At 40.3% G+C, this 17,416-nt stretch overlaps 1 protein-coding gene across 1 annotated transcript in view; it reads right to left on the reverse strand.

The window, feature by feature from the left end:
- The window catches only part of NHLRC2 (NHL repeat containing 2), a 54,230-nt gene that overhangs the window by 25,548 nt on the left and 11,266 nt on the right, over window positions 1-17,416 (reverse strand). The window contains exons 3-5 of the mRNA XM_074959299.1: window positions 6,424-6,879; window positions 3,840-3,961; window positions 1,616-1,745 (exon numbers count right to left, since the gene is read on the reverse strand). Coding sequence (XP_074815400.1) covers window positions 1,616-1,745; window positions 3,840-3,961; window positions 6,424-6,879 — 708 coding nt within the window. The remainder of the gene's footprint in view (window positions 1-1,615; window positions 1,746-3,839; window positions 3,962-6,423; window positions 6,880-17,416) is intronic.

The raw sequence follows: 17,416 nt of genomic DNA on the forward strand, positions 1-17,416 counted from the left end.
GATAAAGTTCAGAAGGCTAAGCCTCTAGCTACACCACACTGCACAAGGCAAGGCATTCACTTCACATTAGTGACTGGGCCTTTTGTAGGCAGGTTATTGATGAACCCTAACCATATGGAGAAAACTCTTTGGACAGAAACCACACATATAAGAAAGATCATGTAGCACTAATACAGGACAAGCTAAAAATGCTAATAATACATATGGGTTCAGTTACCTGTCACTCTTCCCAATAACCAAGGCGATTGGTGGTACCACTCTCCATTACACAGATTTAAATTCTTTAAATTCACACTCAGACTGTTTTTCTCTGATATCTGACCCAAGATTAGTGCTTAGAAAACTTTACTGTCCTGTAAGTATTTGTACTGGGCTCACCAAAGTACTTCTAAATAGAGATATCAGACTCAACTCATACCATTCATATCACACTCTTTTTTGCCTACACCTTCAACTTCTGACATTATTTTAGAGGCTTATTTAGAAGAAATGCTGGAGTTCGAAGTCAACTTTTTATACCAACTGAATGCTGAGGTTCTAAACTTTAAGGTGATATGAAATATTGGTTTCTAGTTGTTATGGATCTTGAAATAGCAGCTGCTAAATCATGTTGGAATAGACACTGAGTGAAAAAGTAAAATAACAAACCACAGTTATGTGATGTCAAGCTCAAATGTGTATCAACTGAACTGGGAAAGAAAGTTATATATCCGTGGGAAGCTGAGATATTTTTTGTCTTACCAGTTGTGTAGAGCTTTCATTTTTAGCCCAGATTGTAGTCAACAACGGTCCTTCCATCTAGCAATGCTTTTTGTCACGGATCCAGGAATGAACACAGCAAATCCCAAATTAGTGTCATTTCCATTTCCTAAATCCTAATGTTTACAAATGGTTAGAGATCTTTGATGGCCTATTGTAGGAAGGTGGTGCATTAGCTTTCTAATGTATACACACATTTTAAAAGATCCTATTAAATTACAGTTGCTGTCTGAATGATTCTTGTGCAATACAATGGGCTAGTGCAGTAATACATTTTAACATTTTTAGAAGGTCTCTCTCTCTAATATATAACTAAACTATTGTTGTACGTAAAGTAAACAAGGTTTTTAAAATGTTTAAGAAGCTTCATTTAAAATTAAATTAAAATGCAGAGCCCCCCAGACCGGTGGCCAGGACCCAGGCAGTGAGAGTGCCACTGAAAATCAGCTGGCGTGCCACCTTTGGCACGCGTGCCATAGGTTGCCTACCCCTGGGCTAATGCAAGTGATCATGACTCCCTCTAGTGTCTGATCCCAGGGATTATTCAGCCTACTACAATTCACAAAGTTCTCCTCAAGTAGCAGAGCCTTACGTTTTTATGCTAACAATCCTGGATTTGATACCTGCGGAAAACTGTGGTATCTGTGTGCATGAAAGCCATAGCTCATTAGGCCAGATTATGAAAACAAACTGATTTTACATCTAAGAATTAGACAATTAGTAAAAAAAATTATATATATATTATATATATATATATATATATATATATATATATATATATATTTGGAAAGCTGACTTAAATATGCCAAAATGCTTATTTAAATGTGCAAAATTTCAAGCTCAATTGATACAGTACCTGAACTTCCAAAGATCACATCCCATGGTGAGCTGATGGGCTGCTCCTCTCCTTTTGCTCCACCCTCCTTGTCCGTGCCTTGTATTCCAATGCCTGCTACAGTGTTCACCATCTCTAATTCAAGGTCAATCTATGAGGGGAAAAAAGTAATACATACAATGATTTTATAGGCGGTGATACTGACTTTTTCCTTAGCTAACTGACCTAAATGTCTAAGGGTACGTGTACACTGGAGCAGGAGATGTAATTTCCCAGTTGGGTAAACACACCCATGCTAGCTCTCATCGAGCGAGCACACTAAAAATAGAAGTATAGCTGTGGTTTTGTGAGTGATGGAACGGGCAAGCCACTCCAAGTATGTGCCTATGGTTTCAGACAGGACCATTCTCACGGGTGGTTAGCCCAATGCACTGCTCATGCCATGGAAGCTTCACTTCTAGTTTTTAACAAGCTAGTTTGATCAGGGCTAGAGTGGATATGTCTACACAAGCTAGGAATTACAGCTCTAGCTCCTGTGTAGACTTACCCTAAAACAGAAAGTCTGCTATGTAACAAGTTGCCTACAGACAGAAACTGATTGCCAATTTGAGTGTCACGTATTTTACAAGACAATTAACAACCTTTGCTAAAATTAGTAGACTTATTGAAAAGCCTCATTTTATTTTCCATCTGCACCAAAATGGTAAATGACCTTTCTGTCATGATTAAGTCAAAGCAACTAAAGAAATATATCAGGTCTTCTCTAGAAAAGTGCATGGACAATGGACACCTATGTTAGAATTTTATTTTAAAATAAAACAATGTGTTTTAAAAAAATTATATACACACAAAAACATACCATGTATCATAACGTGCACACGGCAAATGATACTCTAGAATTTACTTATTAGTTATTATTATTATTATTATATAAGTTATTAATAACTTATTAGTTATTATTAATTAGCAAGACGTGCAACTCAGGCTATGTCTACACTACAGATCTTACAGCAGCACAGCTGTACCACTCCAGCTGCACAGCTATAAGATCTCCTGTGTAGGAGCTCTCCACTCCTCCACAAGTGCTAATGTAGACAAAGCTTAATTTATGCCTATTTCAGTGAAAAAGAATGTTCTGTTTCATTTCTGCCTTCCCAATCCCCCGCTCTCCTCCTGCATTCATTTTCAATTTTCACAAAGGATTTTCTGATTGAGTCTTCCTCTAATTTGTCATTAATTACTCCTGATGATTATGTAAAAAAGGAATAAAGAGGAGCCTGTTTATATGCAATATTACACCACATCTGTATCAATAATTCCACTTTTACATTTAAATTTGTCTTTTGCCAGCGTCAAAAACAACTGAAAGCACACAAAAATAGCTTTTAGATTACCTCAGTTCTTTAAAGATTGTGCTATCGAAGTACCCCTTCAGAAAAAGGGCAATGGTTAATCATCTAGGAATAACTATGTGCTAAAGCAATAAGTTTCTATGATATGTAGAAAATGCTTTCATCAGTAAGATGTCATCTTTTTGCTGCCATGAACTGCAACTCCTTGGTCTTCTGAATTAATCACAGGTCACATCCAAGATCCAAATCACAAATTTAAGGAGTACCACATTTACAACAGCATAGCCCTTCATTTAATAACCGGGAGGAACTGAGTCTATAAATTCACATAGTGAGAATCCTAAATTTATAAGAATATAAATGACTACTTGTGGCTTGTTACTCTACTGTACAGCTCTACAAAAACTATGAGTCCTACTCTACCACAGCACCACAATACTTGTACTGTACATAAAAGTATGATGTTAGGTTTGTAACTTGAAATGAAGGGAAAACAATTTCCATATTTATTACTAACACTAGATATTTCTCATAGCAAAATAATAGGCAAATCAGGGGTTTGTCAGGACAATCAGGTATGCATCATTTTACTGGAAAAAATGTCCTGGCACACAATATTTCAATTATTATTGAACATTTTCCATTAGGAAAGTATTAAATTGCTGTTATTAATAGTTTGAGTATTTAAATATAGCAAAAGTGGACATGATTCCTCTAAAAACAAATTGGGCAAAAAATATTGGTTTAGTTATTGATAAATACTGGGCCAAATTCTACTCTCAGTTACACAGCATAATTTGTGAATAATTTCTTTGATGTCAATTTTCATTTGTGCAACTGGGAATAGAATTTGCACTGTTATCCTTTAACTTGCTTTTAAATGAAAATTTTACCTTTCTAATCAGATGGTTTTCTGTATCAGCTACAAAAATAATGTTATTCTTTATAGCCACCCCCTGCGGTGAATTGAATGCTGCCTCTGAAAATCTTCCATCTTTTCTCCCACTGTTTGGTCCTAAACATGAAACAACCCAATCAAGAGAATAAAATTTCACACTGCAAAAAAAGGAAAACAGTAAGCAATCACATGTACAATTATTTTACAGATTTAAGCATTTTCCACAAGGTGCTTTTGCAGCTCTGCATACAGTTCAGTTATTTTTTAGATCTCTTCTGTATAGTTTCATTTTAGAATCACCTTGCTGTGCAACAGCAATGATACAATTCAATATTCTGACATTTTTCTCCTCAAGTTCTAGGCATACACGGGTTCTCCACTCAAGCAACATTCACAATAAAAGTCTTTTACTGGGATTCTAAATTGCTTCTCTTTTCTTGGACTAAGACAGACACAATTTCAGAAAAGCCATCTCTCAGTATTTTAATCCTGGCTACATTAAAGCAAATTAGCTACAAACATTTTAACTTCATTACTTTTATTTACTTCAGTTATTTAGTATTCTGGATAAGCTACAAATCAAGGTAATTTTCAGCTAGCAAAAACAGTTCTTGATCAGTAATTATTAGCAACAAAGAGGTATTGAACTGCATGTAAAGGGCAGCATGAAGAATGGATCTAGTTAGCCTTCTAGACAGCACGATAAGGAGAGAGAAGAGCATCATGATCTACACAAAAAACTGTAAATGTAAGTATCATATCTTACAATGAGAGACAGAGTATATTGTAAAATGAATTAGCTGCAGCTGTCACAGGAAGACATTTAGACTTTATTAAGTTTGCATCACGATCTATGACGCAAATTCAGTTATTTTAACCTCAGTGGATACCAACACTTATTACTGAATTATAATCTTTGCTACATTGTTTTCTGCCCACAACTCTTTTACTGAGTCACTAAAATAAACAAATTACTATTAACTTTTACATATAAATTGTAAGATGACAGTTTAGGGTTTACAGATAGCAAATACAGGATGTGACAATGCCAAATTTAATTATTTATGCAGAATCAAGCTCAAAAAGTATTTGGATGCAAGACCTCTCAGACTGCACAGGATGTGATAAGTGGTCTTATTAATTAAAATAGATAGTACTCTTCCCTTTGAATCACTACTGAATGACTAACCCAACATCATATTAAGGAACACCTTGCTGTTAGAGACGCCGTCTTACTGATCATAAGAATTCACATAAAACCTCTGCTGTTGTGGAAGGTGCTAACGCTGGTGTCCTGATCAGATTTTTTACTTGGATAATTATGTTCTGCCTACTTAATCTGCTGTCATTCAACTAATAAGGTTCCTGTTTTAAAAACTGTAGTATTGCTGGCATTGTTTTAATAACTGCAACATCCTACAATGAAGCAGGTGTTATTCAATGGCAGATGAATTGAAATAATCCATATATACACAGAGGGCCTGGTGCAAAACTCACTGATGTCAATGGGAAACTTTCCTTTGACTTTAATGGTTTTGCATCAGACCCATAGAAAAATTTGTCAGTAGTGGTTGTCAGTAGGATGGCTTGTAATTGGGCTGTTATAACAGGTATACGTTTAATATAGATATGACCAAAAGAACCTATAAGATGCAATCACTGTTCACTTTTTTTATGTAAGATTATAACAAAAAATGCATATAAGAGGTGCAGAAGAATGATTAGGTCTGTGTGGTGAACAAAAGAGAAAGCTGAACACTTTTAAAGAGACATTAAAAATTACCTTTGCTACCCAGGCTATCTTAGTAACTAAATTTAAATATGTAGTTTACTTCTCACTATGCAGTATGTTACTTTTGCATTCTTGCTTTGTTAGGAAAAAATGACTAGGCAGTTTGACAATTATTTCTAGTCAATTTCTAGACTTTTAGGTTTCTATACTACAGTTCAAGACTTCAATTAATTTGTTGCAGACACTACATGAGATTGTTAAAGAGCAATGCTCCTAGGGAATCCCGAGTTAGCAGCTGGCCTCAGGATTCCACTAATAAGAAAGGGTTCATCAGTATTGCATTTTCAGTGGACTGAGGGAGGTGTTTGTGTCTCACCTCATCTCCCTGGCTCACCCACTCCCTTGCAGTGGATTCTGTCTTTGTGGTGTCAGAGAAGGAGCGACAGAGTACCTGCTATTTAGATGTACAGCACCATGTACACAAAGCGATCTATAACTAGTAATTGTCTGGGCAGATTCTATACTCTGCTATCTGTACTGCATGTTGAAATTAATATAAAAATGTCAAAATTACTCTAACAATTAGAAACATGAGGCACCTTAAACAAGTGTATTCATAGAGTCTCTCACATAGATTTGTTCTAAAAGTTATTTTACTATCCAAAAAAAAAATATTTAAAAGGGAGTTGTAAGCAAAATGCTTAAACAAAATAGTTGAAAAAAAAAATCAGTAATTATTTTCAAATGTCTACAATATGCTGAGCGCTGAACACAAAGAATGCAGAACTTCTCTGAAAAGCCTATGCTCTAAAATAACATGATTCTGAGAAATTAATGTAAATCTTACCTCCAATGGTGTGTAGGATTTGCCCATTTTTCCTGACAACCAAAATCCTGTGATGTCCGGTATCTGCTATCACAAGTCTATTTCCTGAATTGTCTACAGTCACTTTGCCAGGAAACAGCAAGGGAGAAGAAGGCAGAGAGTCTCTGTACAATTTTATTCCAATTTTGTTATCTGTGATTTGTCCTTTCTCTTTGTAGAACTTCAAAGCAATAGAAGTAAATAAAAATAATTTATCTTTGTGTCCCTCTCCAACAAGAGAAAACAGCATATTTCCACGAGGCCCAAGAATGACCAGAGTTGGCCAGCAAGACACTTCCAGCTCATGCCAAAGTGTTGCATCAGCATCATTTACCACAGGGTGGGTAATGTTATATCTAAGAACAGCACTTTTAATGTTATTGAGAACCTTTTCGTTTGGGAACTTCGCTGAATGGACACCAACAACAAGAAGACCATCTGAAAGCAAAAATAAGAGAGTCTTGCACTGAAACATGCCTGCATCCGAATAAGAGTTTGAATAAGAGATTAAAAACAAAGTACAGTCCTAAATCACAACATGACTGACTTCATTACAAAGTGAAAGAGGTGTGATATAAGTCAAATAAAATAAAGATCACAGCTCAATACAGTAATGGCTGCGCAACCTATCCATTAATACTAAATACTATGGTTTACAAGTAAGATTTCAGTACAGTTTAGATGCTATTACTTCCCAAGCTGGTTAAGATTTAGTGCATCAAAATTTTTTTTTTGGATTTGCTTAGACCCCTTCACAAGTAATAATATGGAGATGCTAATGGTTCCACTGAAATTTAAAATTTTCTCAAGCATTCATCTCATCAACATATTACTTTTAATTCTACTGCACAGCTTTTCTGCTTTAGAAAAATACAGTAATGGAAAACTACATTCTAAAACTGGTAATCAAACTTGCCACAGAAATCTGGAACTAGTAAGTAGGATATAAGTAATTCTTTCAAAGTTACCATGAAATAGTTGGAGATTGAGATACTGTAACATTCAATGTTTCAAACATACATTAGAAACACATCAGTATAATAAATAGTGCTTATGACAAGCCAGATATGAAACTTTTCATGTACTTCATTTTAGGGAGGACTAATACAGAGTCTTAGAAATCAGCTAAAGAACCCAAACTGCCTCTGATTTTCCCCATAAGAAAAAGAGAGGATAACAGCCTTGGTATCCTAAGAGAAAAGGTGCTATATAAGTGAAAAGTATTATTATAATTCAAGTAATGTACACCAGCAGCCACCCTAGGTCATCCATAAATAAGATGGAAACAATCAGCTAGTCACCTTCCTCAAGTTCCTTGACTACTTTTTCTCTGCTTTCATAAAATTCAAAGCAAGTTTTTCATTTCTAGTTAATTTTCTTTTCATGACAAAGGTTAAGTTTACTTAGTTCTATTATACTTGGCACTTATGGACGCTGCTGCTCTCCTGCCAGAAAGTAAGAGAAAGAAGCTTCACTTCACCTTTTAGTAATCTTCCAAGGAACAAAGCCGAGACTATTTAATTTTCTATTTACCATATTTTGGCAAGGAGAAACAAGAACTGTCTCAGAAGGATTAATCGATATTAGTGTCCAAGGTTCATTGTATACCTTTATTATGTATCATTTCTGCATACTTTTAAATTTCAGGACACAACTATATATATTACATAAAAGGCACAAACAGTCCCACGTTGTTTGTAGTTAGAACAGAGGTGAAAGCACAGTACTATTTGGAGTGGTACATCCTATTTACGGTTTTATATTGTGTTTTGGTGAGAGATTATGCTGTTATATTAAAGGAATTTAACTGTGCATGTGACATAATGATATTTCCTAATCTTTCTTAGCAAAGTCCTAGAGTGCTATTAGCCATAACTATATTTTTATGTTATACATAAGTAATTCATGAACTCTGTTCTTCCTAACCTTACAGATCTGAGTGGAACAGATCAGATAGTCTGGGATTGTGGTTCAGACAAGTTCTGGAATCTGTCTGTTTCCCAGATTGCGCTGCTCACAGCTATGATCCCATTTAGTCTCCCATTCCTTTTCTTGAATGGAGCAAAATTACATCAACTAGGCAGTTGTATAAAGCTACTACTTGATAAGAAATCAGAATTTTTAATACAATGGAAAACCCTGGCAAAGCATAATATAGCCAGTACTTTTCCAAGATCACTCATGCTTCTGAATAGTGTAAGTGTTCTGGAACCATAAATAACATCTGGAATCTCTCAACCTCGGTATCCAAGTACAGTAGACCCTTGTTTGCAGCAACACCTTGTAAGAGCAACCGCCGCTTACGAGCAATATTTCCCCTGAGAAGACTTTCCCTACTGTGAATTGTCCACTTGGTAACAGGAACATAGCTACCACATAAGAGCAACGTTTGTCATGTTGTGATGTCACATCCAGGGAGTGGAGACTGGGGGGGCGTGTAGGGGCATTGTCCCTCCCAAACTGTATCTTTCCACTCCCCTCCCAACCCTGGCCCTTCAGCACAGCTCCAGGGCACACAACCCCATCCACTTGCCCTGCCTGATAGAGCCTGCATGGAGAGCATGTGTAGGGAGAGTTTGGAGTTAGGGTTTGGAAGAGAGATTTTTGGGGGGAGGGGGGAAAAGTTGGGGTTGGGAGAGCAGCAGAGGCTCAGCCGGAAGGTTTCCTCCTCCCTTTCTCAACGTCTGGCTTGCAGGCAGAGGGGTATGTGCATGCTATTTTGCACTGGGGAGTATTGGGACCCCCCCCCCCCCCGCCAGCATGCATCGAACTAGCCTCTCCAACTTGGTTGCCGGGGGAGGGCTTTGGGTGTGCTGTTTTGCAGGGGAGGATCGGGGAACCCCATGCCCCAGGGCACTGACCAGTCCCCACTGTCCGTTCTAGAGTCCACTCCCTGCTCCATTGCAGGCTGCGCATAGTACCCTCCCCCTCCATCCATTCCTCGCCAGAGTGGAGCACGAAGGGCCAAATTCAAGATAATTGACCATTTTTTGTATTCTTTTCTTCATCTGATGTCAACTTTTCTTTTGACCATGCATACAGAAAAAGTTTATGACACCAGAGATTCCAAGCACCCCACTTCCAATTTGTATTATTCCTTTAGGAGAGAGTAGCACTCAGGAAGTTGAGTGTCTCTGTGCTGAGCCTTCAATTTCAAGGCTCATCCATACTCCTAGCCATTATAAACAGGAGCAGGGAGAGGGGGAATGGCAAATGAAATTACTTCAAGAGCAGAGCTACCAACTTTGATTATGAAGCAGTTTGCTTCTTAGGTGAATTCTCTGTGGTTCACCAGACAGGACTTAATCTGAAGGACCTGAGTAAATTTGTCAAACTGGTACTATAGGTCGACGGTATGAAGACCTCCTATAGTGCTTGGGTGGGAGCCATGGGTGGGGTGGGGTCGGGTGAATAGAAGCGGATAGGCTATTGCCCCTCCCGCATCTCCTCTCTCTCTCCTTGTGAATATATTGTGTAACAATCAATCAAGCATGCTCGTGCATGCACAAAACACACAAACATGTTTTTAAACTCTTATACCATTGACAAATCACCAGTCCACCCAAAGGCACATCCTAGCGACCAAGACACCAACTCCCTGCCAAGATTTCAAGTTTCTAGCTTGCATGTTTTGTTTTTTTTTAAATAATGGGAAAATATTTTTCATTCTGGAAAATGGTTGAAACGTTTGACTCAGATTTTAAGAAGTTCTTGCACACTGAACACCTGCCAAAATTTCAGTCTAACAGGTAAAAGGGAAAGTGTTAAAGAAACAAAAACGATTCCTTTGAATAGAAATGTGTATACTACCTGAATATAGATGTCGCTCTGCTTCTTAAACTATAACTGTATTATGCAGTGGTGGTAAATCAGGTGGAGTGATAGTAAATAATGAAAAAGTACATGGCAGTGAGGAATATTTTGTAAAGTACATGTTTCTGGGTAGGTGGGAGGAGGGAATTTATTGGACTCCACTGAAACACATTTTTAAGTTTTTAGTCTGAGAATACTGAAGTCAGTAGGTATGTCAACACTGCAGCTGGGAGCATCCCTCCCTGCCTGGGTAGACAAACTCTCGTGCTAGCTTTGCTCAACTACCATACTAAAAGTAAGCGTGGATGTTGTGGTGGGCAGTGGCTTGGGCTGGCAGCCTCAGTCCAAGCCCACCTGACTGCCAGGGGTTGAACTAGGGTGGCTAACCCAAGCCACTGCCCTGCCACAACATCCACACAGTTATTTTTAGTGTGCTAGCTAGTGCAGAGCTAGCACGTGTCTGTCTACCTGAGTTGGGAGACGTGCTCCCAGCTGCAGCGTTGATATACACTCATGGGAAACCCCATTGGGTAAGTGTCGAACGGCATAGATCTGATTTCAGAATCAGAGCCCTACTCCTTCTACTTGCCATTGCAGGATAGTTTCCTTCAACAGGGGATGGATGGATCACTCGATAAGTGCCCTGTTCTGTTCGTTCCCTCTGAAGCATCTGGCATTGGTCACTGTCAGAAGACACGATACTGGGCTGGACAGACCACTGGTCTGATCCAGTATGGCCATTCTTAATATGTTTTCTAGTACGTTGTCCAGTCTTACTTTAAATGTCTCATATAATAGGGTTTCCCACAGTCCTCATAGGTGACTAGTCTACAGTACAGCAGATCTTACCATTAGGAGTTTTTTCAGCCTAGTTTTCCTTTTTGTGATTTCAACTACTTACTCCATTTTAACCCTTTTTGTACCACACTGAACTCTCTCTGACTACTGAACATAGTCTTCAAATATTCATAGATAACTGTGTGTCTGATCTATTGTTCCAGCCCATTTTTAATACAGTGTATGGTTAGGAAATCTTTACAATTAGCCTATGTATAATTTGCACAGTATGTTATGCAATATGAAACAAATGAAACAAACAGGAAAATAATACAGATAAACTAGGCATTAAATCAAAGTACAGCTCTTTACCGTGTTAAAGTAATTTCTGCAAAGGTGAATGCTTGTTTCGTTGTCAGTCTTTTTAAAAAACTGTTTGAATAATCACAAATTAATATAATAATTTTAAGATGTGGAAAAACATGGAAGTGTTTAAAACCACTAAGCAACGAAACTTTCAGATAACATTTGAAAACTGACTTTCTGTATACAGCAGTGTAGGTCCAAGGCACTGAAATACGTATGCCAAGGATTAAATCAATCTTTCTTTGTGAAAAAACAAGCTTAGTTTATACTTTATACTGACAGACTGATTTTTTAAAATCTTTACACAAGTTACGTCAACCTTTCAGCACCTCACATAGAAAATCTCAGAAGAATGTTTCCTTTCCCTTCTGTTATACAGTGTTGACAGAATATCATCATAAATGAAACTGTAAATACACAACATGCCTTGTATTAATAAACTAAATCCTAAAAAACAAGTTTTTAAAGACAGTGGCAACTATCAGATTTTCCTTTCAATTTGATTTCTGCAACACACTTCAGAATCCTCATGTAGTAGAATAAAAGAGCTTTGAATTGTTTTGTATTTTAGGTTGTGGTTAAAAAATAATGTTCGACAATAAATTCTCACTCAAACATTGTAATGTCTACAACAAATCTATAGAGTTTCCATTAATAATACTCTCAACAGAATAGAGCCTTCATTTCAACAGAAACCAAAATTAATTACAATTGAATATCAGTAGCGAAAGAGTATTACTACAGGTGTCTTAGCTGGAATTCTACCACGGCTTTGGAGCAGAGCCCAGAGCTGGAGTGCGGAGCAGCTCCAGACCAGTGGAGCTGCAGGTTTTTGCCTGGAGCTGGAGCGGAGCCGGAGCACAGCTCCAAAGCCCTGAATTCTACAGTATTCCATCCTAGGTCCTTGTCTTTTTTTCCTCTACACTTATATCCTAAACTCATTTGATCAGCTCTTATTGATTCAGCTATCCACCTCTACAATAATTATTCTCAAATATTTATCCACCTGTGATCTCTGTCCAGTTCTACATCTCCATCTGCCCTCTCTGATCACTCTTCTTCGATGTCTTGCCACCACCTTCCATCCAATGAACAAATTCACTACAGGCATAAATGGGAGCAAGTTCAATTAAGTCAGTGCAGTTATACCAACAGTGAATTTGGTCCAGTACGTCTCAAACTGGGGTTCGGGACCTCTCATGGGGTCGTGAGGTTATTACATGGGCGGTTGCGTGCTGTCAGCCTCCATCCCAAACCACGTTTTGCCTCCTGCATTTATAATGGTGTTAAATATAAAAATATTTTTAATTTATAAGAGGGGGGAGGGTCTGCACTCAGAGGCTTTCTGTGTGAAAGGGGTCACCAGTACAAAAGTTTGAGAACCACTGGTCTAAAGGAAGTTACTCTTTTCTCTCAAACTCATTCTCTTCCTCACTTTTCCTGCCAGCAATACCATTCTTCCTGTTACCTACACTCACAACCATGGTGCAATCTTTGATTGTTCTCCTTCCTGTTACCTCTTACATTCATGTCCTTGTCAAATCCTGCCACTATTTCCTCTATAATATCTCAAATTCATCTTGTCTTCTTTAGTCTTACTGTCAAAATAGCAGTCAATGCCCTTATATTCTGGCTTGAAAACTGCAACATCTCCCCCTATGGGCCGCCCTGCTCTAATGCACCTAAAACAAAGCTGCCAAAATCATTATCTTTTCCTACTGCTCTGACCTGGTCTCCTACATTTCTTAAGTATTTTTATGTAGAGGAAAAGCGTAAGCCAATAAAGTTCAAGCTTCTCCTCCTCATGTTGAAAGTTTCTAAAAAGTGCCTGCACCTCCCCTCCATCTTTGTATCCGCTCACTACTTCACCGTACACTCCCACCTAAGCTGCCATCCTAACCAATTCCTTTGTCTCTTCCATCCAACACTTACTCCTGGGGGAATTCTGCATCAAAAAATTAAAAATTCTGCAATATTCTGCACATTTTGCCAAAATAACATTATCTAACCATGCTAGTTTCAACTATTTTGGTAATTTTATTCATAATACTTGTCAGCAAGTGTGTCTGCAACAATTGACACACAAAACCCTCCCTAGGAGTAGAGAGTTAAAGAAACCCCTGTGACAACCCAGTTCCTGCTTCTCTGCCCCCTCCCCGCAGAGCCCAACTGGGGGGCCAGACACACACCCCCCCCTCCAGAGCCCAACTGCAGGGCCCCTCCGGCCCAGACATTCTCCCTCCCTCCCTCTCCCCCTCCACAGAGCCCAGCTGCAGCCCCCCTCCGCAGAGCCCAATTGCAGCCCCCCCCCAGCCCACACATTCTCCCCCCAGAAGTGAACTGCAGGGCCCCCCCAGCTCGCACACACTCTCACCACCTACCCCTACCCACCAGAGGCCAGCTGCAGGGTCCCCCTCCCCAGCCCAGACACTCATATCCTCTATGCTTCAGAGCCCAGCTGTGGGCTGCCCCCGGCCAAGACACTCACAGATCCTATCTCCTAGGACCCAGGGATCCAGAGGAAGAAACAGCCTGATGCTGGGTCCTGGGCTTGCTTGGAGTTTCCTGCACGTCACGGTCACCTTCCTTCAGGACATGCTGGAAACGGCAACTGCTGGAAAACCTCCCGTTCCCGCCCACTCCCCCTGGCCTTGTCTTTTATTTATGAGCTGGGGTTTGCCAGGTCCAGCATCCCCTAGTGGCAGCCAACATCTCTGCGGCTCATTTCTGTGGGGAAAAAAGGAAATTGTGTGCGCACAACATTAATTTCTGCAAAATTCTGCATTGCACAGTGGCACAGAATTCCCCCAAAAGTAAATACTAATCCCATGTTTTCTTCCCAGCATTCAAAACATCTGGAATTATGGTTAATGTACATCCAGTTCGCTCCAGTTCCTAATTCAAAGATTCTAAGGACCCATTTAGCATGCAAAGCATTAAAGCTCCACTCTTTGTTTAGTATGTTCTGTATTATTTTGTAGTGTCTCTATCTTTGAAGCATGATTCTGTTAACTATTGAGCACATTCCATCCACTCTACAGTGTCATGTACAATTATGGTGCCATATAAATAATGAGAGAAATTAACTGTTCCCCCTTTTTGATGTACTGTAAGATAAAAAAGGCAATCCCTTCCCTTCTTGCTACAAAAAAGGAACTCAGCATACACAAATACAATATGGTTTTCTGTCTCCTGTTCCAGAAAAAGTAAATTTCTGCTACAATGCATTTTTTACTGTTACTGCTCACTGGATTTGCTCTGTAAAGATGGCTGCCAAGCTAAAGTTGTTATTTTTGCTACACAGTTCCTGCCTTCATATAATTTTAAATAACATAAATGGTTTTGTGGTAGGAATCTAAGAAAGTTAGTTATTTCAATGATTTTTAATCTGCATTGGATTTAAATATATCCTACAATATGTGAGCCCAGAGAAGATTTGGGTTTTTTCTTTTTAAAAGCCAATTTAATCTAAATTGTGCACACTATTGTGTGAACTGATGAATGTGTTGCCATATACCCCAGATTAAAACCTTAGTTTCAAGGATTATACAAAAGCACAAATTTGGGCCTCTGCCAAACTGTTTATGAATGAATATTAAAAAGTATTTCTTATAGAAATCCAACAGGCAATTTCTGGTCTACTGATAACATGAACCGAATATGCCCCAGGGTTTAAAATAACGGACTGAATGCCACTTTGAAAACAGAAATAGTGCTGCTACAGATACGAGCAAGAACACATCCGATAAAGATCTCGTGTGGCATTTAGTCCAATGGAAAAAGTGAGCTTTATTTTGAGACAAACCCATTTAAGATCCATATAATAAAAGTGTGTATGTGCACGTAGATAGATTTGATGTTTCTGATCAGCCTAAAACAACAGCTTCTTGTGTTCAGGCATCTCATGTCACAGCAGCATATTGCTAAAGTTCCATCATTCTGGCATCATACTGTTGTATGCTAAGACGGTACTTGCACCATGCGATCATAAAATAAATGTTAGAATGTCAAAAAATACTCTGAAGTTAGTGTACAGTACAATAATTTGGAAAAAGATACTCCCATGCATGTTTTATGTGGCCATTAATGCATGTTCCCAGTAGTAGTAAAGCAGAAGGGAAAAGGCAGTGTGCCTTCAAATATCCAAATCATACATTAAGCCACAGAAACACCAAGTATTTTCACTCTTACAAAGTAAGGAATGGGAGACAAGTAAATTCAGCTCCTGTTTCTTCTCACTCTCACCACCATCCTGCACCAACCTGCCACCCTCACTGTTCGGTCACCTTTTCCATCTCTTCTCTGGAAACAGCTCTCCTTCCCCTAACCCATTATCCCTAGTCATCACTGCCCCCCTTCATAGAGCAAGTTCCTCACTTCTGGTCTGCCAATCTCAGGGGTGGGCAAACTTTATGGCCCGAGGGCCACATCTGGGAATAGAAATTGTACGGTGGGCCATGAATGCTCACAAATTTGGGGCTGGGGTGCAGGGGGTGGTGGTAGTGAGGGCTCTGGTTGGGGGTGCGGGCTCTGGGGTGGGGCCAGAAATTAGGAGTTCAGGGTGCAGGAGGGGGTTCTGGGCTGGGGTGGAGCTGGGAACGAGGAGTTTGGGGTGTAAGAGGGTGCTCCAGGCTGGGACCGAGAGGTTTGAAGGGCAGGAGGGGGTCAGGGCTGGGGGAGGGAGTGGAGGTGTGGGGAGAGGCTCAGGGGTGCAGGCTCCCAGCGGCACTTACCTCAAGCGGCTCCCGGAAGCAGCGGCATGTCCCTTCTCCGGCTCCTATGCGGCAGCGTAACCAGAAAGCTCTGCGCGCTGCCCCATTCACAGGCACTGCCCCTGCAGTTCCCACTGAAGCGATAGAGGGGGCCATTGGAGCGGGGCTATGCTGCGGCTTCCGGGAGCCGTGGTGCGGCCCCTGACCCTGCGCCCCACAGGGAAAGCCCCAGACTCTGCTCCCCAGCGGGAGCTCGCAGGCCGGCTTAAAATGGCCACAGTTTGAACCCCCCCCCCCCCCCCGGGCCTGTCTCCTGCAAACCTCTTCAGCAGGGAGACTTCTAGGCATTAAGCCACTATCTCCCTGTGAGCTGCCTACCCGAAGCTATTTTTTGTCACAAGCAGTGGTGGAACCCTATAACAGGGCAAAGCACTCAGGCAAATCAAAATTGGAGGTTTTTAGCAGCAAACAAGTCTGACTCTGCCTAAGAGCTGGTGGCATAGGCGCCAACTCCGTGGGTGCTCCGGGAAAAAAACGATGCGTGCTGAGCAGCCACCGGCAGCCCCTGCAGTGCCTCCCGCCCACTGGCAGCCCCGCCAATCAGAGCCTCACCCTCCCTTCCAGTGCCTCCTGCCTGCCACGATTGGCTGTTTTGTGGCATGCAGGAGGCGCTGGAGGGGAGGGAGAGGAGCAAAGGCGGGTGCCTTGGGAGAGGAGATGGAACAGGGTGGGAAGAGGCAGGATGGGGATGTGGCCTTGGGGGAAAGGGTGAAGTGGGGGCTGCACCTGGGGCACAGCAGGGGTCGAGCACCCCTCCCAGCCTCTGGCTGGTGGAAAGAAGTACAGACCATTTCCATACTTATGCAGAGCAGAAATGCTGGGGTAAGACATTAAAAGATCCCAAATCTCTTTTTGTCAGAACAGAAGTTTCCCGCGGTGTATGGCCAAAACTTCCCCTACCCCTTCCATTGTGAAACAAGTTGTCCACCAGGCTGACATCTTCCATCATTTCAGTGATGCAGTATGTGTATAGTTTGCAAAGTGGTTTTGGACTCTTACGCATGTAGGGTATATCTACATTTCTAAGGTTTTTCTTATACACTGAACATCAGCCCATCGAGGCACTACATTAATAATCGTATCTTAACATTAATCAATCATATCTTAACATTCTTAAAATATTATCTCCATTTTACCGGACATATCTTTTCAGGGGGCATGTTTTAAAAAAGTTTAGAAGAAAAGAAGTAGAAACACACTGTACCATCTGCATCAAATCTTTTCATTGTTTTTAAAAATCTTTTTGT

The sequence above is a fragment of the Natator depressus genome, chromosome 7 (genome assembly GCF_965152275.1).
Source record: "Natator depressus isolate rNatDep1 chromosome 7, rNatDep2.hap1, whole genome shotgun sequence".
NCBI lineage: Eukaryota > Metazoa > Chordata > Testudines > Cheloniidae > Natator > Natator depressus.